We start from the raw sequence: 25,453 nt of genomic DNA, 5'->3' as shown, positions 1-25,453 counted from the left end.
TCTTACTTTCTTCTGAGTGTGTCTCATGATTAAGTCCATAATAAAATATGTTTAATAAAAGTCTCCAACTCTTCTTTATAAACCGTATAATCCCAAAATTCTTTTTATTATTGAAGCTGTGAATCCTGGTTTGTCCTTAGTCAAGGTTCCTACAATTTCCAGGGAACTTATCAAGTTGCCAAGGTCAGCAGCATGAAGTTGTGTCTCTGTCCCCTCACTGCTGAGGTGTGCTGGCATTAGAGAAGTGGCTATCATTGAGAAGTTAGTTCCCTTAGTATACCTCGGGTAAAGGACCAACCTCATCCTGTCAAACACAGGGACACAGAGGAGAAAACTATTTGCTAAATTTGATACAATCATTTCTAAATTCCCATTTAGATCCCATTCACTCCTTTATCATCTGCTCTAAGTTGACATCATGCCTGTCCACTCTTTATCACAACCATGTCAACAAAACAAAACAAACAAAACAACAACCATAACAACAGCAACAACAACAACAACCATTTGCTGCCCCCTTGTGTCTTCATTTCTTTATGATCATTCCTGGGAAATTCAGGCTGCCTTTCTGAGAGCTCTTCATCTCATAGATAAAAAAACTTAACAAACTCAAGAGGAGGCTGAAGGCCCATTTTATGGGGTTTGAGAGGACAGTATCAACATGGCAGGCACCATAGATCTTCCTCAACTGCCAGGAGAGAAATGGGCAAATGAGGAAAGAAACCCATGCTTTCAGGGTTAGATATAAAGAAAGCAAGCAGGTTCAACATGGAGACCTGCAGAATAATATTCAGGGGCATGGGAGATGAGGGGGTGGGTGGGTGATGGGTAGGTAGTAGTGGGTGGTGACTGGTGGCTGGGGGGGCATGTCTTCCAAGTTAGAGACCGCGAAAGCAGGCAGCTTCAATATGGAAGCTTGCAAAATCAGATGCATTGGTGTGTGTGTGGGGGGGGGGTGGTGTCTTTAGAGAGAGTGGGAATGCTCCCAATATTATGGCCAACAGATTTAGGAATCTCATCAGTAGTTATAAGGCGTGGTGTGTATGTGTGTGGGGGGTCAGGATGATAAAAATTACAGTTTTTGAGTTAGAACTTGTGAAGATGTCAGACTTAGTGAAGGTGAATTTTTGTCAGGATTTCTGTTGCTATGATAAACACAAGACCAAAGCTAGGTGGGAAGGGAGAGGTTTATTTCATTTTAAAGCTTGTCCTTCATCATCCATGGAACACGGACTGAGCAGTAATCAAGGCAGGAACCTGGAGCAGGGCCGGAAGCAGAGGCTGGGGAGAAAAAGAAAGCTTATTGGCTTCTTGCTCATGGCTTGCTTCCTTATACCACACAATAACCCCTATCTAGGTGGCCTCACCCACAGTGGGCTGGGCCCTACTGCATTAGTCCTTAATCAAGAAAATTCCTGCACACATTTCTGTATAGGCACATTTAAGGAGAGAATTTTTCAACAGAAGTTTCTTCTTTCCTGTGGATCCTGGTTTTTGCCAAGGTGACCAAAAAGAAAAAATAAATCTAACCAGGACAATCTGTAAGCAGCTGCATCAAGGGAGGGGCTCCTGGAATGTATAAGTACATCTGTTCATCAAAGGGATAGTTATCTCTTGTATCCTTTTAAGGTCTTTAGATGACTTTTGTTTCAAGGTTATAGTTTGTGAGGTTTGTTTTCTGTCCATGTGATTGACAAGCCCATCTGAATTAATTTTATGGGAGGAGCCAAAATGCTATGTATCTATATTATAGGCCTTGAATAATTCAGATTGTCATGTTTCCACTCAGAGAGAGAAATATAATTCATATCTTATTCCTTTGACCAAAAATCATGTAAGGGGCTGGAGCGATAGCTCAGTGGTTAAGAGGACCAGCTGCTCCTCCACAGCAACCAAGTTCAAGTCTCAGCACCCACTTCATGACTCATAACCATTTGCAGGGTATAAAAACACCTAAATGAAATGTAAAAAACAATGTTATTGATCTTGGTGACACACATACCTTAATCTCAGCATTTGGAAGGCAGAAGCCCAGAGATCTCTGTGAGTTTTATATCAGCCTAGTCTACAGAGCAAGTCCCAGGATAGCCAGAGAGGCACACTAAAACCTTGTTCCAAATATATGCATTTAAGAAGCAATGATATTGAAGCTGTAGCAAAAAAAAAAAAGTGTCCATATTCTCCAATAAGGATAAGATGGGACAGATGCACTGTTGAATTATACCAGATATGTTAAGACTTTACGTGTATGTGTGTGTGTGTGTGTGTGTGCATCTGTGTGTGTGTCTGTGTGTGTGTTTCTGTGTGTGTGTGTATATCTGTGTGTGTGTGTGTCTGTGTGTGTGTGTGTCTGTGTGTGTGTGTGATGTACTTGTTATGGAGAGAATCCGCTTATACATTGGGGAGAGTGAGCTCATGTGTGTGCATGTGTGTAGAGCAGCATTTTGCAATTTGTGGATTGCAGCCCCTTTGTTATGTTATAGTTAGGGGTCACCACAACACAAGGACTCTATTAAAGGGCTGCAGCTTGAGGAAGGTTGAGAACCACTGATATAGAGGCTAGAGATCAATAATGAATGTCTTTCTTTTATTGTTAAGACTCTATTGAATAGCTATAGGAATCCTGCTCAAAACCACAAATGCTCCCAGTACCACATCACCTAATTTCAAAATTAGACAGAGTCTGGATAACAAAAGACAGGATTTTGTAGAAACGCATACATTATGTGTCAATGGAATAGAAGAGAGGACTGAGAAATAAGCCATGTAGTCACAGCCATCTGATTCTTACTTAATAAAGGTGTGCTGGAGAAAAGTTGGAGAAAATGTATTCTTAAACAGGTGATGTCAGGCAAATTGAGTAGCTACACATTGAAGAGTAACAGTAGATCCCCGTCTCTCCTGCTCTATGAAAATCAACTCAAAATAGATCAAACACTGTAACTAAAGCCCCAAAGTATTCTTGGGGAGGATATCTTTGCTCAATCATTCATCTAACCCAGAATAAATCTCCATCCTATAAAGAAGTAAAGTAGGGAAGGACAGTGTGGCACATCCTATCCCAACTCGTGTCTGCATAAACAGGCAAACTCTGTGAAGTCTAGGCCATCCTCTTTACATAGCTTGTTTTAGACCGTCTAGGGCTTTACAGTAAGATTTTATCTCAAAACCAAACCAAAATAAAACAATAGCTAATAAGCAATATAGTTAGGAGATGAGCAAATGATCTGAACAGAAATTTCTGTCTGTCTGCCTGTCTGTCTGTCAGTTTCTGTCTCTCTGTGTCTTTGTGACTCTGTGTCTCATGTGTAAACATCTGTGTGTTTCTCTCTCTCTGTCTCTCTCTCTCTGTGTGTGTGTGATTGTGTGTGTGTGTGTGTGTGTGTGTGTGTGTGTGTGTGTATGACTCGGGCCTGCAGCCAGAACTGGATGCTGGGTAAATATTCTACCACTAAGCCACACTTCCAGCCCTCAACTGCTAAACAGATGTACAAATAACCAATAAATATGATTTTAGCCACCAAGGAAATACAAATAGAAACGCCACTGAAATTCCATGTCATCCCAGGCAAAATGATGATTCAGTATGTAAAGAAACTTAGATCCTGGCCTGATTACCAGGTTTAATTCTTAGAACTAATGTAAAGGTGGGAGAAGGAAGCGATTCCATACAGACTCTCTCTAACCCTCAGCTCTGCCCTGTGGTACACATATCCCCTGACATATATATCAGTCACACATCCAAATAGTATTTGTGCTTTTGGTTTTTAATACAGAAATAAATGACTATAGGTTTACATTGCTGGTAGGAATGTGAATTATCATAAAGGCTGTAGAGACTAATGTGGAGGCTACTGAAGGAACTAAAAACAGAACCACTATCATAATCCACATGTACCACTCCTGGTGGGTACTCAAGGGAACATGTGGAGTCAGCCTCAGAGTTTATCAGCACATGAACCGATGAAAAATTATTTTTTCTGCAGAAATGCCTGATGTCTAGAGTGAGCCTGTGACTGATCCTCCAGCTTATGTGGGACTTAGTCTTGGATCCAGACTTCCAATTCCTGCAGGACCAGAGAGTACCTTGCAACCACATTTCCAGACCAGGTCAGTACAGGGTCTGAGGTGTGGTTCCAGTTTGCTCAGGGTTCCCTCGAAATACTGCAGTTTTGCTTCCAGTGGTATCTGACATCAATGTGGGTATGAAATCCTGAAGTCTGAGGTGCCAAAGGTTACTGCCAGGCCTCAAGTCTCCCTTTCTATGGTTCTAGAGGTTACTTTGGGCCTGTAGCACTGTGTTCAGTCCCATGATTGTAGACAGGCTATCTGGTCTGAAATTGGGTATCCAGTCTCCAACAGGTTTGTAGAATCTGGGGGTGACCAAACTTTTGACTCCATCTGGTCACCTTGGTGCTTAAGGTGCTGCCCCATGCTTGATCGTGTTGGCACATAGCAAGGACTAGATTCCCTCTGTGACTCATCTGAAATCAAAGTCAAATTCCCCCAGTCATCATAGCTGGACTGCATGCAGATCTAAGTTACGGAAATCACAGTATCCCATACAGAAGTAATTGAAATGTCCAAGAAAGAATCTACAGCCTTACTATTCAAAAGAATTGATGATCATAAAGAGTCAAATAAATTCATGAATTAAGGAAATCTAACCAAAATCTTGTCCAGACAGCCTTGAAAGCAAATATAATAGTTCAGAGCACAGTAGTAGAATTTCAAAATATGGAGGAAAAACTTTGCAACGAGATTGAAACATTAAAAACTAAATAAATAAAAATATTTGAAGAGGATGGTCAAACTGGTAGAAACCACAACCAAGACTGTCATTAAGAGATAAGATCATGCACAAGAACAAATCTCAGGGGTAGAGGACAAGGAGGAAAAATAAGAAGGATGAACAATATCCCCAAAGAGCCTGGGACACATTCAAGAGTCCAAACCTAAGAATTCATGGGGTATAGCAGGGAACAGCCGAAGTAACATCGAATGGATGAGACAGACTTATATTTCAGTGAAATTCTAGCAGAAATCATCACAAATGTATAGAAAGAATTAAGCTTGCAGGTGTAACAGCCATGTAGAAGTCCAAACAGACAGAATCAGAGAAGAAACTCTCTGTGACATTCAATCATGAGGTCAAAAATACAAAATAAAGAAATAATTCTAGCCAGGCAGTGATAGTGCATGCCTTGTGTTTAATCCTACCACCTGTGGGGCAGAGGCAGGCAGATCTCTATGAGTTCAAGGACATAGTGGTCAAAAGATCGAGTTCCAGGAGAACCAGAGCTACACAGTGAAACCCTGTATTAAAAAAGAAAGAAAGAGAGAGAGAGAGAGAGAGAGAGAGAGAGAGAGAGAGAGAGAGAGGAAGGAAGAAAGGAAGGAAGGAAGGAAGGAAGGAAGGAAGGAAGGAAGGAAGGAAGGAAGGAAGAAAGAAACAAAGGAAGGAAGGAAGGAAGGAAAGGAAAAAAAGAAAAGGAAAGAAAACTAAAAGAAATAATCCTAAAAGCAGCATGAAAAAAACAATAGCGAACAAAGAACTGAACCTTGACGCTGTGCTATGCTCTGGGAGCTAGAGATCTGAGATTAATGTCCTACCTTCCTTCTCATCTCCAGCCAGGAGTGAGTGGGAGCAAAGTCCTTCATTTCAAAGCTCAGGCTTGCTCCTCTGGTCAGGTGGCTGCCTTGTTCCTGAGATTCATGCTAGGGCCTTCTGTATTTAATATTCCTGTAGCTCTCCTTCCTTGGTATTTCTGCAACTGGTTTGAATACGCAATGGCCGCCAAACCTTGAAGTATTCCTCTTGAAGTATTCCTGGATTAGAAGTTAACTCAGAGCAAACCAGCAATTAGTAGTAATCAGCTGAGCTATTTACAGGTATACATGTAGAGACTTTCCTGAATTATGAAGTGAATGTGCGCTTTCAAATATTGAATAGAGAAGTGGCCATCTGTCTATCCACCCTGTCTTCCCCATTGGTTATCAGGATCCTGTGCAATCTGAGTGCCCTGGCTTCTTAGATGTTTTCCTGACTCTAGAGTCTCCATTGTCTGGTGTTATTTCCATATGCTGGGAAGAACTCAACTGTGTTCTGAAGGATACACAGGGTTTGTGGGAGGAGACGAACCTGAATGAACCTTCTAGACATAGAACAAGGGGCACCTGGGAAGAGGCAGATCTGGCTGAAGAAAAGTGTTTCTCAGGCATCTGTCATGTCGGTGACATAAGGTGGTGGAAATGAGGAAGGTAGCCTGAGCAAGGTTTCCATGTAGAGACAGTGGGTTATCTAGAAGACAGCTAGAGCCCAGGGAGTTGTTCTCAGTACGTCCTCTCCAAACTCACTGTGTGGTGCCTGCATTAGGTTTAAAATGGACCTAACTCATCCACTAGACAGCAACAATGATGCATATAAAAGGCATAGTCTATTGAGTTCTCAAACTCAAAACCACCCAACACAATTCCAGATCCAACCCAGGTCACCTAAAAAGCAATTTTAAAAAGGAATGAATGCTGCCATTTATCAAGAACTTAAATGAAGGACAATTCCATTTATCACCCCTATTAATTCATTTATCGGGTTCTGGTTCTCAAGATGGCGACTCCCATTGTAACTGACAAGACCGTCGGCAACTACATTGAATCAACACAGAGACCCGATGGGACACAGCACAAGTAGCGGAGGGTCAAAGAAGGATATGTGCTCCAAGAAACCAAGCCTATGAAAACAAGTGAAGTTTTTCAAGAGTAAACCAGAACTTTCCCCAGGACAGAGCCCTGAGGCCTCCACACAGGTCACCTCATCCAGACCTGACAGTGGTGAAGCAGGCCTCTCCAAGACAGCCAAACGCAACCTGAAGTGGAAGGAGAATAGGAGACAGCCACAGGAGAAAGACACAGAGGCCTTGAGCAGGACTCTTGATAAGGTGTCTCTGGGACTCTCAGCCCAGACACCCAGTGCTCACCATGGCCCCCAGGCCACCTCTCTAGCTGCCTTCCATGCACCCGACTCTGCTGCCACCACAGAGAAAGACAAGAAGATCAGGAACTTAAGGAAGAAGCTGATACAGGTGGAGAAGCTGCAGTAACGCCTCCAGGCTGGGAAGTTCAACAGAGAACAGCTGGAAAAGCTGACATGGCACAGGGTTTTGGAGGAGGGGCTGGAGGACTTGGAGTTGGGCCTGTGAGGCTTCAGGAATAGGGGAGTGGACTGAAGAACAAACCATGGGGTGCTCTGGGGTCCAGGGAGCATGGGCCACAGTATGGGCTCCCCCATACTGGCTCACATTCCCCTCCTGTGGCAGACTGTCCTCTAGAGCCTAGGATCTCTCTTCTTCATCCCTTCCCCTTCTCAGCTTCCATTTTTGAACTTTCCCCTTCCATCCCATTGTTCACAATCTGAGTGCTGACCCCAGGTACCTCTGCTGCTGATCTGGGTGTCTTGTTGGAAAGGAACTCCGGGAGGGTTGGAGGCTGAGGGTACAAGGAGTACTCAAGTTTTGGAGTCTTGGTTCCTGTTCAGTGTTTATGAATAACTTCCCTGGCCACCACCACCTCCTCCTCCTCCTCCTCCTCCTCTTCCTCCTCCTCCTCTTCCTCCTCCTCCTCCTCTTCCTCCTCCTCCTCCTCTTCCTCCTCTTCCTCCTCTTCCTCCTCCTCCTCCTGCTCCTCCTCCTCCTCTTCCAACTTCTCCTCTTCTTCCTCCTCCTCTTCCAACTTCTCCTCATCTTCTTCTTCCTCCTCTTTCTTCTCCTCATCTTCCTCCTCCTCCTCTTCCTCCTTCTCCTCCTTTTCATCTTTTATTTAAGAAAGTATGAATAAATTCATGTAGATGACAAAAAAAAGTTCATTTATTTTTGTAGCAAACCTATGCTCTGTTGAGATATAGTGGTTTCCACAGATTTATTTATTCGCTTGTATTTGTTTCTTTGTTTTCATGTCCACAGGTCTTTTGCTTGCATGTATATCTGGGCAGTAGTGTGTGCCTGGTGTGTAGAAAGATCAGAAGAGGGCATGAGATCCCTGGGACTAGAGTTATGGAGTGTTGAGAGCTGCCATGTGGGTACTAGGACTCTAACCCAGGTCCTCTGAAAGAGCAGCAGCCACTGTGCTTAACTGCTGATTCGTTTCTCCAGCTCATTTCCATACTTCAAATACAGAAAAGTGGAACTCTTGTGATTAACCATCCAGGTAGACAAGGCCAAACCACGACCACACCCAGCTGTATAGGCTTGGAACTTTCATTGTTTTTTTTGTCTCCCATGATCTGTGAAGGGACAGTCTGTGTCTCTTACGCTGAGAAGGGCCTGAATACATAGCCCTATTTTTACTGAAGCAGGGAATGTTGGGAGTTCCTACCCTAGAAATCTATCAATGTGAACTTCTTCAAGATCTGATCAACTTGTGAGGAATTAACCCAGCACCATTGGTCACAAATTCATTTTTTTCAGATTTTTTTCATTTATTGAATAATTTTTACTTACATTTCAAGTGTTATTTCCTTTCCTGGTTTCCCGAACATAAGCCCTCTATCCCATCCCACTCTCCTTCTTCTATAACAATGTTCCCCACCCAATTTGTCCCCCCCCCCCATATACACCTTCACTGGGGGATCCAGCCTTGGCAGGACCACATGCTTCTCCTTCCATTGGTGCCCAACAAGGCCATCCTTTGCTACATATGCAGCTGGAGCCATGGGTCAGTCCATGTATAGTCCTTGGGTAATGGTTTAGTCCCTGGGAGCTCTGGTTGGTTGGCATTGTTGTTCTTATGGGGTTGCAAACCCCTTCAGGTCTTCCAATACTTTCATTATTTCCTCCAATGGGAAGCCCAGTCTCAGTTCAATGTTTGCTGCTAGCATTTGCCTCTCAAGAAGAAGGACCACTGAAATGCAGATGCTTCACTCCTTGTTAAAAGGGAGAACAAATATATTCATAGGTCGGGATATGGAGGCAAAAGTTTGGAGCAGACAGTGAATATATATATATATATATATATATATATATACATATATATATATGTATATATATCAACCAAAAGTAGATAAGATTGATGCAGCTAAGGAGACCATGATGACAGGATCCTGCTATAACAATCTACTGGGAGGCACAGACAAATCATGTCAATTGCAGAGGCGAATGCTAGCAATAAATCATCGAGCTGAGAACTAGATCCAAGATGGAGGAATTAGAGAAAGGGTTAAAAGAGCTGAAGGGACTTGCAACCCCATAAGAACAACAATGCCAACCAACCAGAGCTCCCAGGGACTAAACCACTACTCAAGGACTATACATGGACTGACCTATGATCCAAATGCTTATGTAGTAGAGCATGGTCTTATTGGGCACAAATAGAAGGAGAAACGATTGGTCTTGTCTAGGTTGGACCCTCAGTGTAGGGGAATGTCAGGAGTAGGGAAAGGGGGTCGATGTGAAAGGGAACACGTTATAGAAGAAGGGAGTGCCATGGTATAGGGGGTCTTATTTCCGGGAAAAAAGGAAAGTGAATAACATTTGAAATGGAAATGAAAAAATATCCAAAAACAAAACAAAACAAAACAAAATCGCATTTAGAGTGTTAAAAAAAGCCACAATCAGGAAACACAGAATACTATGCCTTTGGTTTTCTTCAAATATTCTCGGTACTCAGTTCAGTTCTGGGTCCAGGCTGGACCAAGTAGGTTCCTGTCGCTGACTGCTCTCATATTCCTGTATCGGAGGCACTGTGCAGTTTCCTCTTGGGCCAGGGATGTGTGCAGAGGTGGACAGAAGTGATGGTCTGTGCTGTGGTCAGGATCATCCAAATTTCTGGGTGTTCAGTTCTTTCCAAAACAAAATTTGGGTGTTGGCTTCCTGATTGCTTTTAATCTCCCTTATCCCATGCTTTTATTTCCTGGGAAATATTACAGAAAACCTGATGTATATCCCATTAATATATTCAACACTCTCATCCACAAAACAGCATAATTAAGTGGTATCTAAATACTGACAACAAGGTTACACCGTGGGTAATTTTTGCATGATGAACATGGTATTCACACAGTTGGAAACACAGTCTACAGTGACTGTATAATGGCTTTTGTATCTCAGTCTGACTGGGAAGTAATTATGATGCCCAGTCCCCACGAGAATGCAGAGATCCATCGCTACCTGATAGCTGTGGGATTTCAGATGGTGACACTAATGATCAATAAAAAGGTTCTTAAGAGTGAAGAGTTTGAGATCACTGTTTTATTTAAAAGAATACATCCAGTTTACTCAATAGTAACCAGATGTGGGTAGTCAATATATACAGTCTATATCCTTATCAAAATAGCGAATCAACTGTAAGAATAAAACAAAAACAAATAAATAACAAACTTTCAAATGAATACAAGAAAAACCAAAGAACCAAAATAATCAAAACTCAAACCAAAATCTAAACAGAGGAATTGTGCTAAACATTCTTTTGCTATTCATTCTGCAGAACAGATTTATACCCCGTAGTTGGCCTTGGAACATAATAGATAAGCAGTTACTGATGGTAATAATCTTTTCAAGCGGAATGTAAGGAGGTCTCTTCTATTGGAGTGGGGTATGAAGGACAAGACCATCCAATACCGAGCATAAAATACATCACAGTCTTTGTCTCAAAGTCTTTCCAATGTTGTGAACTGATCTCCATGAAACCCTTTTGGATGACGCATCAGGACAAGTACAAATTTACACGTGCACAGTCTTTCTGGATGACCAGCAGCTCTTGATTGATGTGCATCAGCACTTCTCTGGGTCCCTCCAAAACTGTACACTTGCTGGAGAGAGGCGAGGTGAAAGTACAGCCTATTCAATCCAAAGAAATCAAACTAAAGGAGGAAAATGCAGTCCACAATTGCTATGGACATTACAGATGAGATGCAATAGTGGTGTATTTGCTGTGCACACTTAGCGCTCCTCCTGTACCACTTCTCACCAAGGGAGATCTTGTCCTGGTCTATGTCATGTTTGAGTTTCTGCTGGAGAATTTCAGACCTGGCAGAGCAAGGGAAAAAAGGTTTAGTGAGGGGTTGTCTATTCTGCTCTCCCTCTTACATCAGCTCTATTCAGTTGGACAATCCAGCATGACCTGTCAGCTGAGGTAAGTCCCTGCATCCTCAAGTGTCATAGAGTACTTGGGCTTGGATTTATATCTCAGCTTTTAAAAACTGCTAGAATTTAAACTGTGGACTATGCACTGTACTGGAATTTAGAAAAAATGAGCATATTTTTCCACTGGTCCAGGTATAATATATTGAATAATAACATTGTAGCTGTCTCTGAATCGCAGTTCAAGAGAGCTATGAGCAACCTAGAATACCATGTGGATGCCTTCTGGAGAACATGCCCAGAATTGAGGTGAAAGTTCTGACTATGTTTGCAGTGAAGGAACCTGCCTAGGTTCCATTTTAACCGCTGTACCTGCAAATACACAGAGAAGCCATCTCACATCAAATCCATGGGAATTGCATAGATCCTGTAATCACTGAGAATGTGCTCCATGCAAATCTTCCCAGCGTACACATGGACATTAAAGGTGATTGTGATGTAGAAACACACCAGCACCCCTGTAAGTCTATTGCTAGTGCAAGGCAATTTGTGAGAGGACAGAAGAGAATATGACCTTAGATCTTTCCGGAGAGATCACAGGAAGAAAGGAGTAGAAAATACCAAGAAATCCAAAGGATCATATATATTGTTTCATGGGGAAAATTCACATGAACTGTACCAGAACAATACTCTGAGTAGCTCTTTAGCTGCCTGAGGCTGAAAACCATGTGGGTGGTCATTCACCCAAAAAGGGTATTTATATAGGGAAGGATATTCAAATGGCTTCTTCCAGCCTGTGTTCCTACCTGAACATTAATGCTTAATGTAAAGATTCCCCAGGATATGCTGGAGGCATAAAAAAAAATGTTGTGTGGCATAGTGACAAGAGCCTATAAACAGCTCAGTCAGTGATGTGCTGTCCTCTTATAAATCGATATAGACTCAGAGTTATTTCCCTATTACCAATCTTGCTTAGCAAGTTCCCAAGGCTATGTAGAGCAGTCTTGTTCCCCAGCAAGGGATCATATGTTGGTGGTGGACTAGACTCTTGTTCTTGTTCACTCTTTCAGACTTTCCCCACAGTGTGCAGCTTCTTCTAATCGAAGCTCTCTTTACCATAGCCTGAGTGACTTCATGCCCAAAGCTAGAATCATAGGAAATCTCCATAACCAGGATCGAAATCAATAAATTTTCTCCAGGTAATGTGATTGTGCCACAGATATTTTGAGTGAGTAAGTAAGTAAAAGCTTGCATGGATTATCTCACACTGAATAAGAATCCATAAAGGGCTCCACCCTATGGTACATTTTTACTCCTTGGCTGATGGACGTCTGGATTGATTCTCCTTCCAGGCTGCTCTGGGACAACTACAACACTGATGCTCCCTAGTTGCAGTGGCAACACCTACTCCTTTTTGTGGAATCACTGGGTTAACTAAAACTTCTGTTCCAATTTCTGAACATGGCTTCTCATAGGGCTACCTGTTCTTACACTCCCAGACCCATCTGAAGTTCATCATTTCTCCTAACCTCACTGAGGCTGAAATTAACTGAGAGACAATGATGTTGATTAACAGCACTTGCAGAATACTACACAGATAACATAGGGGAGTGCTTTGGATTATCTGTGCACCTAAAGGGGCTCCTGAAACTGTCCTGTTCTTGCACCACAGCATATGGGACTTTTGCTGTATGATGATACAACTCCAAGCAACTCAAATTCTCAATGAATAAAATCCAAGCCAACAGCCCAGGGGAAGCTGGAGTTGCCAAGGTAGCTGGAAAGAAATGGTAGCAGGCAATGTGGAAAGCAACCTCGGAGAAGACACAGTGAGTGACACAACCTTCCAGTGGGCTTTCACAATTCACAAAGAACAGAGAAGCAGCATAAACTCATGGATTTTATAGAGAAGCCTTGCCCTTACCTCCCTGTACTCCTTTCCTTTGATGTGCTCCAAAGGATTTCAATGCAGATCAGTAGTTTTCCCCTAATCACTTGAAAATCTAACTTTACAGGTGTTTTTGTGTCCTCTTTTTTGGGGGTTGCATTTCTAAAGAACTTTATTGTCCTGCTTCTACACCATAACAAAAAGGGACCTGCAAGATCCAGGTCTTTACCATTTGTTACCCCTGTGAAACCGGACTCACTTGAACATGTTTCCCACTCCTCCCCAGACTTTGCAAGATAATTCTGTTATGAATTTTTTGAAAACAGAATTAGTTAATAAGTTAAGTGTCCTTTGGCTGTACAGAGCTAGATGGAGATGCCAAATGACTGGGCAGCTGTATTTCATGTTTCATGGATGTAAAGTGAACTCTTAGAGTTCGTTTCTCATGAAACTTGGAAATAGAGGGAAACAGACGTTCACTACTGAAAAAACACATACACACACAAACACACACACACAAACACACACACACACACACACACACTCACCCACACTCCTGTATATAAATTCCCATACCAAAAAGACTTGAAAAATCATCCAGCATTAGAAAAAGACACAACATGAGAATAAACATGCTCAGCCACTGCTGGTAAACACACACACACACACACACACACACACACACACAGAAACACACACACACACACACACACATGCGCACGTGCGCGGGCACACACACACAGATACACACTCACATGCACAAATGAAAACTTTGCTCTTATGCACCACATTTCCTGTTGAGTGAGGAATTACTGGGAACAATGCTGTGTACAAGTCTCTTAGACTCAAGCAGGCTGTGCTGCCCTGGCCTGTACTCATTTCCACTTCAGGAAACCTTTCTATGCAGATACTTGATGGTCCTACAAGTAAGTTACATGTTCTGCACAAATAGCCTAAACAACACCACATCAAATTCCCAAGACAGAGATTTCTAGGAAAAGACTCCATCAAGCTCTATGCTGACTCATCATAGGCCCCTCACTAAAATTACACTGTTTCCTTCATAGAAGACCTTGGAAGCATCAGAGAAGGCAGTGACTCATGGTCATTTACCAGGAACTTTTCATCACATTAGAGTTCATGTGATATTAAAACAACCTAAATGTCAGTCAGAAAAAGGCTAAATAAATAACATACAGTGACTTTTCTGAAATGCAGCACTGTACAATATTGAGAGGGAGTCTATCCTAAAAGAATGCCATGCCCATGATATAGTCAGCAAAGAAATGTCAGCAGAGGGATGCACTCTAGGATTCCATGCAAGATCATGGCAAAACCAATAAGACAAACCAGAGTCTTCCAGGGGGATACCTATGTTCAGGTAAAGTGAAGAAATCTAATCCTTATTTTGAAAATCACTGAATGTTTTAAGAATGTGTTGAGAAAATAAGAGAGGGGGCTCCACCTGGAACTGGACCAGTGATGCAAAGACTGCTGGCCAGCACAAAACAGGAAGCTTCAGGTTTGTTGAGAGACCTGGGCTTAAAGGACTAAGTTGGATGATGACTAGACAAAATTGCTTGTCATGAACTGGCCTCCCCGCATGTTCCCTAAGATGCAGGTCAGCACAGCAATGCAGCTTTCTTGGTGAGAATTGGGGGTACATACGCATAACTTTGTTCTTGAAGTCTCAAATCTCTCATGCCAACCCTCAGCCTTTGAGAAACCTTTTCCACATCCTTGCTCTTCTAACCAGCTTCATATTGTAAGGCCCAGATGTGAACTCTCCAGGAGCACTCAAATAAGACAGGACTGATATGCTGCTCCTCAGGCTCTGTAGTTACCCAAGATCTATGAAGTATGCAGACACCATCTTCATATAGAGGGGGATGGGGGAGGAAGAACAAAAGCTACCACAAATGACAATTAGAACCTTTTTTTTGCCATTTCCACCAGGCTCTCCTCCTTGAAAACTACTTACTTCCTGGAGTCTCAAATGATCCCTGTAAAGAAAATGAGCTCCAGGCTTTTGCTTCATCCCTCAAAGCCCTGTTCTAGTCTAAAGAGGGGCTTGCACATAGCACCCTCCACACATAATGGCATGTAGTGCTGTGATGTGTGATCAACTTATCTCCCTTAACAAACTGCAGATTCTCAAAGAGCAGGAGCTTTTGCTTTCCAAACATGCCGTTTCTTGAAAAAGGGCTATCTCCACAGAAAGCCTTGTAAGCCATCACATAAATGAACACTTGGATGAGACAGAGGACAGTACATGGATCAGTCAATAGACAGTTACAGTGGTTTGTCTATGTTTATGGTAAGACATGAGGACAACCTGACCCTGAGGTCTAACCCTACCTGCTGTTGCTTGGCACTGGGGACACAGATGTTCATTCCGGCCTCTTCACAGAGCCTCTTTGCCTCCACAGAGGATGCTGGCAGTTCAGTCTGCTCCACCAGCTGTTCTCTCTTCTCATTCAGCAAAATCTGTATTTTGTTCTTCAATTGAGCTTGTTCACGCAGGAGCTGGGAGTGCCTGATGCTGAACCACAAACAAACAATGGTAAATCCCAGCCAGCTTCTATTTGCCTGTCACTCTTGCAAGTACAATCATCCCTTCATGGGTCCTCATCCCCAGATATCCGCAGAATAGAGCCACACTATACAAGTTAGCACCAACTAGAGGGGGTCAAATCCAGAATCCACAATCCACATGAATCAAAGTACTTCTGAAAATCCTGACACTAAGACGGTTTACCTAAATCAAGGAAGAAGAGATGGTCCATATGGGTGCTTATATATCTATGGTGTGCTAAAACCATCTTCACATAGTGGGGAAATCCCCTCTGAGGGTTAGTTGAAGACCCAATAGCTATACAATCTTTCCATGTGTTTCTCATGCATCACAGATCTTTAAATCTGCTGTCAGAGTCCTACAGGTTCAGAGTTGATTGATATTCCCATCATGGTTCAAAACTTTCTATCTAGAGGATCCTCAATGGGGAAAATAACAATTGGAGTGTCTTCTACACACTTCCCATGTACGACAAATGAGTCCATTAGTTACTAATCTAAGACCCTTGCCAGGAGGCAGGCTTCTTGTTAAGAGTCAGACACTACGGAACCAGAGCCCTGAATCTGGTTCAAAGTCATACAGGACAGAAGCATTTCCTGCCTAGTGCTGGGTTCTCATCTCTGTCAGTGACTCACCGGTAGGAACTGTTCGCTTGTATGAGCTCCTTGTACCTCTCCATGGCATCACTTATTGAGTTGGTCATCATTTGCATAGACATCATTCTCCTCTCATGTTCGGATTGAAGTATTGGCAATTCGACATCCAGCCTGTGTTGGGACATGGCCCAAGGAAGAAATAACAATCTGAACTCCTGATTTCAGAATTAGGTGAAGTGTAAATAAAAAAAAACCAATAAAAAATTCAAATTTAAGAAAGGAGGGGGTAGGGAATCATGTGGCAAACAGAAAGACCAGAGCAAAAACACAACAGTGAGACTCCAACAACAATTCTTTCAAGGAAATGTTTCTATGCAAATCAGCAAAGAGTTATTTTGAAATAAGGACTCTTTCAAAGACTGTGGAGATATGGTTCTGCAAAGACCCTCTGTACTGGAGTGGCTTGGGTCCAACAGATAGTTGTGATGACATTTCTTTTGTTTTGAAAACAGGGATTCTCAAACCTTGTTTCCTACTGTTCCCTGAATTACCAGAGGGCATAACTACTTTGACAGGGAAGAGGATTTGTAACCCCTCCTTCCCTCAGGAGAGTCCTATCTACCACCTAAGTAAATAGAAGATGCAAAGTGCTCTGTTGATCCCTGTGGGCTTCCACACCATCATGACCTGCAAACTGTCCATCACACAAATCCTCAGATCCCATCAAACTCCCCAGACTCCCTGACCGTGACCATAAAACCCACAAATACTTTCACATACATACATACCAACCCATATAAAACACAAGGAGAATCCCAACTACATGCATGGAGGTGCCATAGAATCAGTGTATAATGAACAAAATCAGAGTAAAAGAGTGATGACGTGCAGGCATTTCATTCCCTCACTTAGAGGCAGCAAGTGTGACCAGGTCCTTCTAGCTATTAACAGAACCAATGCTAATCCAAGGAGCTCAGGGTCAAGTACAAAGGGGGTTGACCCTAAACACACAGCACCTAGCTTATCTCACAAGCAAATGCCTGCCAAGGCTCCTTAAAATCCAGGATGAGAGGTGAAACTCTCTGGTGCTATGAGGAAATCTTGGGTTAGCAGAGAGAGAACAGAACACAAGACGGTGAACAGGTTACTGGGCATAATGACTACCTGAGGTCCCAATCATCATAGATATAAAGGTCCAGGATTTGATAAAGTTCATCCCTCTCGAATTTACACTTCTGGATTTCAAGTTTGAGTTCCTCCAGTTCCTTTCGACACTTCTCTTGCTCACTGATGACATTTTGGGATGATGTCTTCCTACCAAATCCTGATAGATAAATAGATAGATAGATAAACCCAAGTGAATTTGCATATTTTATTGCCCATGGGCAGAAAACATCATTCTGAATCCCAAAAGGAGGTTGAGGAAGGGGAAATGGTAGAGACTGGGTGAATCCCTGAAAGAGCAGAAAAGCTTTCTTGAACTGGATTCTTAAGCTATGTCCCTCTTCCCAAGCTCTAATGCCATACACGTGCCACACTCACTATTATAGGACCCCTGACACTGAAAGTTAGAATCTGACTGAGACATAAACATCTGGGACATTATTATCTCATATCAGCTGTGGTGCACATAATCCTGGAGTTCATAATGCTTAGCACCATCAAGCTCTAATCATGTATTTTTCAGCCCAAAGTGTCTGAGAACTCAATTCATTTCCAGGGGCACATCCTTCCTTGTTCTCGCCATCAGAGACTTATGTAACCTACAGTAATCTAGAGGATGAAATGCTTCAACTCCTCACCATGAATGGAAACATGCTTAATCTCACAGTGCCTCCAACTGCCACTCACAATTAAAGAACTTCCAGAAAAGAAACTGAAGGCTTACCACTTTCTGGCTTTCTCTCAAATTAATGATCGGGAACTCCTGACTCTTGGTTTGCCTTTGAGAAATACCAAGGCTCCTGCTTGTAAGGCCTAGTCCTTGAAGGCACACCTCAAACCTACCTCCTTGAGGATGTTCCCCAACTCTGCCCAGGACTCACCAAGCCTTCCCCAGAATGATTTCCTCCTTCCTGTTTTACTAGAGAGGAGGTCATCTTCCTTCTGCCTTGGTGTGGTCTCTCCTTGATCTCCACTTTCCTTGCGAAATAGCCTGAGCAGCTGGCGAAACATGCCTGCTTGTGAACCCAAAGGGAACTGAAGGAATATCCCAAAGGCAGTTGGTGTCACCACAACACTGGTGACATCACACACAGGAGATTCTAGGGATCTCTTAGATACAATAGATTGTCCAGTGAAGGGCTTACTGATGATGTCAGTGGGAAGTTCTATGGCCTACCTGCTAACTAGCTTTCCCCAAATGGATCAATTTCTGTGGGGGCCCTTTCCTCCAGTCTCTCATATGTCACTGGGAATACTGTTTGGCAACCTCTATTCCAAAGCTAGATGTTTCTCTCTGCTTCATTAGAGGTCATCAATGCTTTTGCTGGGGAGAGTTGCTTACAACCCTGAATTAGGGAACAGATTTTTCTTAGCACCCAAATCTCTAGGGACCAAGGAGGAGGGAGTTTTTTTCTTAAAAGTAAATCTACTACCCAAGACAATACATGTGACACACATTTCGATTCCTAAGGTTTTCCCTTTTTCTGGAGGCCAATGTATTTTTTCTAGACCTCTGACTGCATAAAACCGGGGAATATTTGCTTACTGTACAGACCATGACATCTGACATTGTTTCTATTTACATATCCATGTATTTCACAGAATCAATGATCTATAATCCTATTTTTTGCAATAAAAACTCCCTTTTCTTGGGAACATAGGGATCAACTATAGGCCATATATAAAATAATAAATTTCTGTACCTTTTATATATTAAGTTGGATATCTTCCCTTTCACAAATATAACAAGACAATTAAATTGGACATCACTGAGCAAACATCAACCTGGACCATGTGTTACCACATTGAAACCACATACCCATCCCTTCTCCAATATCATTCTTCCTGAATTTCCAAGTCCAATCATGAAGATATTGGGGCTACAAGCTGAACTTTTACTCATAGCAAACATAAAAAGCAGGCAGGTGGGCAGGGAGTGGAATGGCCTAAGATTAGGCTAAACCTCAATTTTAATGGGTCCATAAGTTCAGGAGGGAGTCCATTTGGCATTGTCATCTGTGGCTTCTGTGTTCTTATCCCGGCTTTCTTGACTCTGTGATACGATGCCACCTCACCTCACATATGTCAGGGTGAAAATCATGTATGACTTTTCTGGGAAGAACTCTGCCTTTTCCTACCATCTGGAGTTATACAACATCAATATGCAAAGCCCAGAAGAGAGGAGTGGAGATTGTGGAGGTCTTAGAAGTTGAGGATGTTTTCTGATTAAGGCACATATTTTTCCTATGTAATTTTCCCTTCCTCTTTCACTAATGATGGTTGACTTCATTCCTGGCCTGAAGTAAACTGGATTCCAAGGTTTTGGATTAGGGAAGCCTCTATTTTTGAGATGCCAGGGCCAGCAAGGGATCCCACTGCATACAGGTTTCTATTCCCAAGGAACTTGCTGCTGCAGAATCACAGCATGGGGGCGGCAGCACAGGATATCTACCAGCTTTCTCTCCTGCAACAGCTGCAAGTGTAATAAGGCTGTTTGTTTGTTTGTTTGCTTTTTATTTCAAATACCTACAAAGCTGGTCAAAGTCAATACATGCCTTTAAATCCAGCACCCACAAGGTATTTTTGTTTTTGCTTTTCTTTTTGTTTTAATTCATTTCATTATTTTTGTAATTGTTTTTAGGATTCTTATTATTTTCTTTGGTAATTCCCTCTAGCTATTCACTCTGTATCTAGAATGTGAAGCCCATGCTCTGTATGGTCCTATTATTCATGTTAAGGATTTTATTCTTACCACCAACACCACAGATGATCACATTATTTACTTTCAAATCAGGAAAACAGGCATAAAGAAGAGAGTTATGTTGTTTGGTCTCAGATAACCAGCCAATCAGGAGTGTAGGATGGCTTCCCAATGTTTTGGATCAGGTAAGCTTCTGTTATTGAGATGAAAGGCCTCTGCTGAAGCCTCCAGTTGAGTAACAGAGAGCCTTGAAAGGCTGAAAGAGTGGTTGCACCTTGAAGGTGAAGGCTGGCCCCTCAGTGCCTCTGCAGCCTGAGGCAGAGTTCTTTGGGAACACAAGAGCACTTGGCCAGAGATCACAGGGGACTGTTTTGGTTGAGCCCTGAGACCTGGATGAGCACTGGCCTCCACAGTCCTGATAAAGGGAAGCAGAGCCATATATGTGTGAGGGAACAATGGAACTTTGATCTGTGTGTTCTCCACTTCATTTATCTTTGCTGTATACATAGTATATGTAAATGACAAGGGCATCCTACTTCATCACATCTAGTCTCTCTAGATGTTAAAGCCTGTGCAAGTGTAAACACAGTATAGCTCAGCAATACATTGTGTCCCATTTTGTTAAAGAACTTTATTTTATTTCTATTTATATATTTTTTCTTTTTCACTTTACTTTCTACTCACTGACTACTGATACCTAATTACTCTCTCCCACAATCTTTCCCCAATTCTCCTGGCACAGTCTTCTCTGAGTGTATGATGGTCAACTGTCTCAGTACCTCCCTCCTTTTAAGAAAGCCTTTTCTGGGGGCATTGGTGAGGAGGCTGGTTTTGAATGCCTTGGACATGGCTTTCTTCATGCTCCAATTTGCTGGCTTTGGGAAGTTTGTGAAGAACTGTCTGTGAACTTGGTAGATGTCACAAGACATCTTGTCAGATGGTACACAAGAGGCAATGGTTTTGTTAATATTCTTGAGAGTATATTTCAATCAAACCTATCCTACTAGTATCCTAACAATGACAAAGGTAATGGGAGGCCATTAATTCAAGGTCCATACCTAAACATATTGAAAGCAATACAGAGAAATCCAGTAGCTAACATTAAAGAAATGGAGAGAAATGTGAAGCAATCCCTCTAAATCAGGGCCTAGGCAAGGCTACCTACTCTCTCCCTACTTATTCAATATAGTTCTTGAAGTCCTAGCCAGAGAAATGACCTCAAAGGGATACAAATTGGAAGGGAAGAATTAAATTATTAAATTTTAATTTTACTGAGTATGTTAAATCCAAAGCACATTAAAACTCCAATGTAAACAAAACAGCTCTTCAAAACCCCAAACAGAAAAGTATCAAACTCTTAAATCAATCTTTTTTCTTTGCCTTTCTGTTAGCAAATTAATAGAAATTAACACCGCCATATTAATGTCCGGCGAGTTTAGAAATACATGAATTCTGTTCCTATTCCTTAATACTACTGTGTTTAATGCATGTTTTGAAATAGCTCTTTCTTGAATAACACCATATAAGCCCCCACTGCCATCTTGAAATTTTCGGGAGTTAATAGAGACGACACCATCTTTTATTTTCAGGGAGTCTATACACACAACTCACCTTTTCCTGATTCTGATCCAAACTCTCTACAATCACCATACAGTAGATTCTTAATTGGTTAACATGAATTTTTCTAAGTAGAACTTAACTGAGAATGTGTGTACAGAAGAGGTAATACAACAGAACACAACAAACATGGACTTAGTCAAATACCTACATTTATTGGGGCTTTTTTAACCTGCTGACTTCTTTTATTCTTTCAGGAGAACTTGCTTTTCATTTTTCAAAATATTGGGTTTCCTTTTGTAAAAATATTAGAAAAAAAATCTCCTATGTCTTCTAATTGTATTCTATATACAAAAGTAATATGAATGAGAAAATTTAATGAGAAGGAAAATAAAGCATTAAATATCATAGGATGCTTGATTTGGGCTTAAACTACCTGTTTCACCTGAGTAAATATAAAATCTGTTTCGTCTTAATAGTGTATTATGTATTAAAGAAAGCACACCATATCCTGGTCCTTACCCAGTAGGTGACACTCAAAACCAAGAAAGCAAAGAACTCCATTTTAATAAGACCTAATGCCTACTGTATGCTTAATATTGTTTTATTTAAAACTTCCACAACAGATAAATGCTTTAGTTACTTCTTTTAAAATATGATCAAAACCACTCGACAACCAAATACTTGTCAGTCAAACTCTGATGTTCAAGAAAGTGTAAGTTTTAAAGTTAAGAGATAGGGCCTTATTATGTAAATCTGGCTGGCCTGAAGTGTACACCAGACTGGCTTCAAACTCATGCCACTATTTCTTGAGTACAACAGATTTTAAAGGATGTTTTACACTGCCAAAGTTGACTTGAATTTCTAAAGGGCTCAAGTGATCCTCTTGCCTTGGCCTCTGGCCCCCACTACCCCCAATAGTTGAGATTTTCCCCACACCTACAGGCCCACTACTGACACTGGTGGAAAAGTATAATCTTACCCACCAGTAGACTATAATAGCATACTGAAAAAAATTGTATTAAACTTAAGGCAGATTAATTATATCTCCAAATGTGCTATGAGTTAATGAGAATATTAGAATACCAGCAATGAACTTGGAGGCTAGCACACACACTTTCCTATTATGTATAGTAACACATTCCATTATATCTGAATATCCACATATCAAATATTGCTAGAAGCTGAGAATAGTTATTAAAAGATTTTAGGATAACATTTTTGAAATGTAAGTAAATAACTATGCTAAGCAAATTTCCATGTATGTCACAAATACTACCCTATATAAAGCCTGAAGTCATCACATTTCTGACACTAATGTAGTGAGTAAACTGTCCAGTATTGTGCGATCTTAATTATTGTGATAGATAATTCACAATTGTGATTCACAATTTTTACAAATGATTACTAAAGTCCAACTCTTTTTTAACATCTGTCCTAAACTGTATAAATTTCTTCCTTTACCTTGAAAATGAAAAAAATTATAAACGAGATGCAACTCACAAGGGATTTGTGACTAAATGGCCATCAACGTTTGCAGTACTGATTCTGAGGCAGAGTCTTACTGTAGCCTAAGTTACCCTGGAAGCTACAAAGCCAGTGTCCTGGGGTAGAGTAGGGATTTCAGCAGGTGTCCTGTCCTGCTATCCCCTCCTTCACCCTTCCCCCAACCCCACTCAGGCCTCTGGCTCCTCCCCATCCCACGCACACCTGAGCTAAACACTCAAGCTGAGGCCAAGCCACCTCCACCTCTTAGGCACCACTGTCAACAGGGCCTGGCCAAGGGTGGCCTGCGAAGGCCCCGCCTCCAGCCCCCCAAAACCATACTGACTGAGCCAGGGGAGACAGGGCTGGCATCCAGAAGTCCACAGGCCCTGCCTCTGCCAGCCTAGGCCTCACCTAGCAGAGGAGCCTATGCCCGCCCCTACCCGGAAGCCGCCTCAGGGCTGGGTGGCAGTCGGCCTGACCCAAGGCACCTACCCCCAAAGGCGGGAAAGGGCTGTCACGTGACGCCCAGGTCCTGCACCTGGCCCACCCTGGAGCAGCCCGAGGTCCCCAGGGCTGCCCGTGGCCACCGGCCTCCCGCCATCTCCCGGGGCCCCTCAGTGCTTGTGTAGGACCCAAAGTCAACAAGGCCTCAACTCCTGCCCTCCAGGCCTTACCCTGGGGGCTGTCCAGTGGGGAACCCAGCACCGGAAATACGAAGGAACCCCTTTTTGCCCTCTCCCCCATTTCTTCATGTTACATCAAAAAAGCCGAATTTCATCCTCCCTGTAAGGAGTCTGTGGCTTTGGGCTGGTCTTGCACTGTCACCCAGGGCCTGCCCTTGACTCACCATGATGGCAGCCGGAGGTCCCCTGGAAAAAAACCCGAAGATGGCACAGAAGCCACGCGTCTAGCAGCTACTCGGGGCAGCTGCGGAGTGGCGGCCTGGCCACCAACGGGCAAAATGTCGCGGAGGCAGTGGAAGGAGAGCCAAGGACCTCGGAGACAATGGAGTCGGGAAGCGAGCGTGGCGAGAGTCACTGAGTCACTGAGGCGTGGGCAGCGCGCCCCCGGGGATGACTGTGCGGGGCTGGCCTCGTGGTGGGCTTCAGCCAATGGGCGGCAGCGCTCGGCCCTCGCAGGGGGACTGGAGGACCCACGACGCCCACCCGAGTAGGTGAGGGGTGCGCGTGGGGCATGCGTGAGGTACAGTTCTCGGGACGAGCTAGGCCCGAGCCCCACAGACAGACGGACAGACAGACTCACGCCACTCCCGGGTCCCCCAGAACCGTGTCTGAAGACGCTTTGAAACACGTGCTGTGCAGAACTGTGGTCAGAGTTCTGTCAGGAAAGCATTTATTCCAGTCATTCCCTCAAAATGGCGCCTTGAATACACAGGGTTATCCCGTTGGAAAAGACCGGCGACTGAATGGAAAAGTAACGAAACGCACCTAGAAATAGAAAATAACAGGCACCTCTAGACAGAAGGCAGCGCCTGGCCGGACCCCTTCGCCCCTTTCGCCAGCCACATGTAGGAGGTTGAGTCCGGTTGCGTGTTGGAGGACATGCTCACAGGCTGGCCCTTCAGCCGTCAGGACTTTTTTCCCCCCGTTTTTTCCCCATTTGGGAAAAGTGCCTGAAATATCAGGTACAAGGGACACAGCAGTGAACACGCACGAGAATATTTCTCCCCTCGTGGCATTTAAATCGTGATGCGAGCATTTCCTGTAGGCTTGACAGAAACAGGCTAGGCCAGCTGAGAGAATTCGAGAACATTCTCAAGGTCGGAGAAATGGGGCCTACCTACAGCAAAGCCGCGCTGTAGGGTGGTGGGTGGAGATAATCTCCTATCACTGAACAGCTTGAGCGCCATATTCCGTCATGACTACTTTTTGTAGTGATGAAAAGTATTACTTTTTTTTTTTTTTGAACTGGCAAAACGAGAGACTTAAAATTGCCATTAACTATATAGTAATGCTGGATAAAATGATAATAAAATAAAAAATAAAATAAAATAAATAGGGATGGATGCACCCACTTAAAGGGAGGGAAATTCCAAGGTCTCCAAAATGAAGACAAGTTGGAAACTGCAGTGGTGAAGATCTGATTCTCCCCTGGCCTTTGATAGGTAACTATATTGTGGTGTGAACGGTGTAACAACAGGCCTGGACTGTCCTAATTTTAGTACAGAGAAAAAAAAAACCACCATACAGATCTGGAATGGTTGGTTAATGAGCAGGGACAGATGGTTCTAACCTCTAGCTCTAGGCATAGATGTGTGGGCTGGAAGGAAAACTTTGCAATAGTGCAAACAGATGTGGAACTGAGCACCCTGCAGCATACCAGTACTCGGGAAAGGCATGATCACCCTAAGGAAAAACATGGACTTGGGGAACGGAGAGCACCGTAGAGACT

At 42.9% G+C, this 25,453-nt stretch overlaps 1 protein-coding gene and 1 pseudogene across 1 annotated transcript; one reads left to right on the top strand and one right to left on the bottom strand.

The window, feature by feature from the left end:
• LOC134480312 (partner of Y14 and mago-like) overlaps positions 1-7,896 on the top strand; it is an 81,157-nt pseudogene extending 73,261 nt beyond the window's left edge.
• Spetex2el10 (Spetex-2E protein like 10) lies at positions 994-24,911 on the bottom strand. Its single transcript, XM_063267947.1, has 5 exons — positions 24,846-24,911; positions 23,889-24,379; positions 16,171-16,302; positions 15,319-15,502; positions 994-1,281 (listed from the first exon to the last, which is right to left on the bottom strand). Exons 1-5 carry the CDS (start codon positions 24,909-24,911, stop codon positions 1,216-1,218), a joined length of 939 nt encoding a protein of 312 aa, XP_063124017.1. The 3' UTR covers positions 994-1,215.
• Between the last annotated feature and the right edge of the window lie 542 nt (positions 24,912-25,453).

This window comes from Rattus norvegicus, chromosome 9 (assembly GCF_036323735.1).
Source record: "Rattus norvegicus strain BN/NHsdMcwi chromosome 9, GRCr8, whole genome shotgun sequence".
Lineage (NCBI taxonomy): Eukaryota > Metazoa > Chordata > Mammalia > Rodentia > Muridae > Rattus > Rattus norvegicus.
Note: the sequence above shows the minus strand (reverse complement) of the source record. Positions and strands in the feature narration are given on the sequence as shown.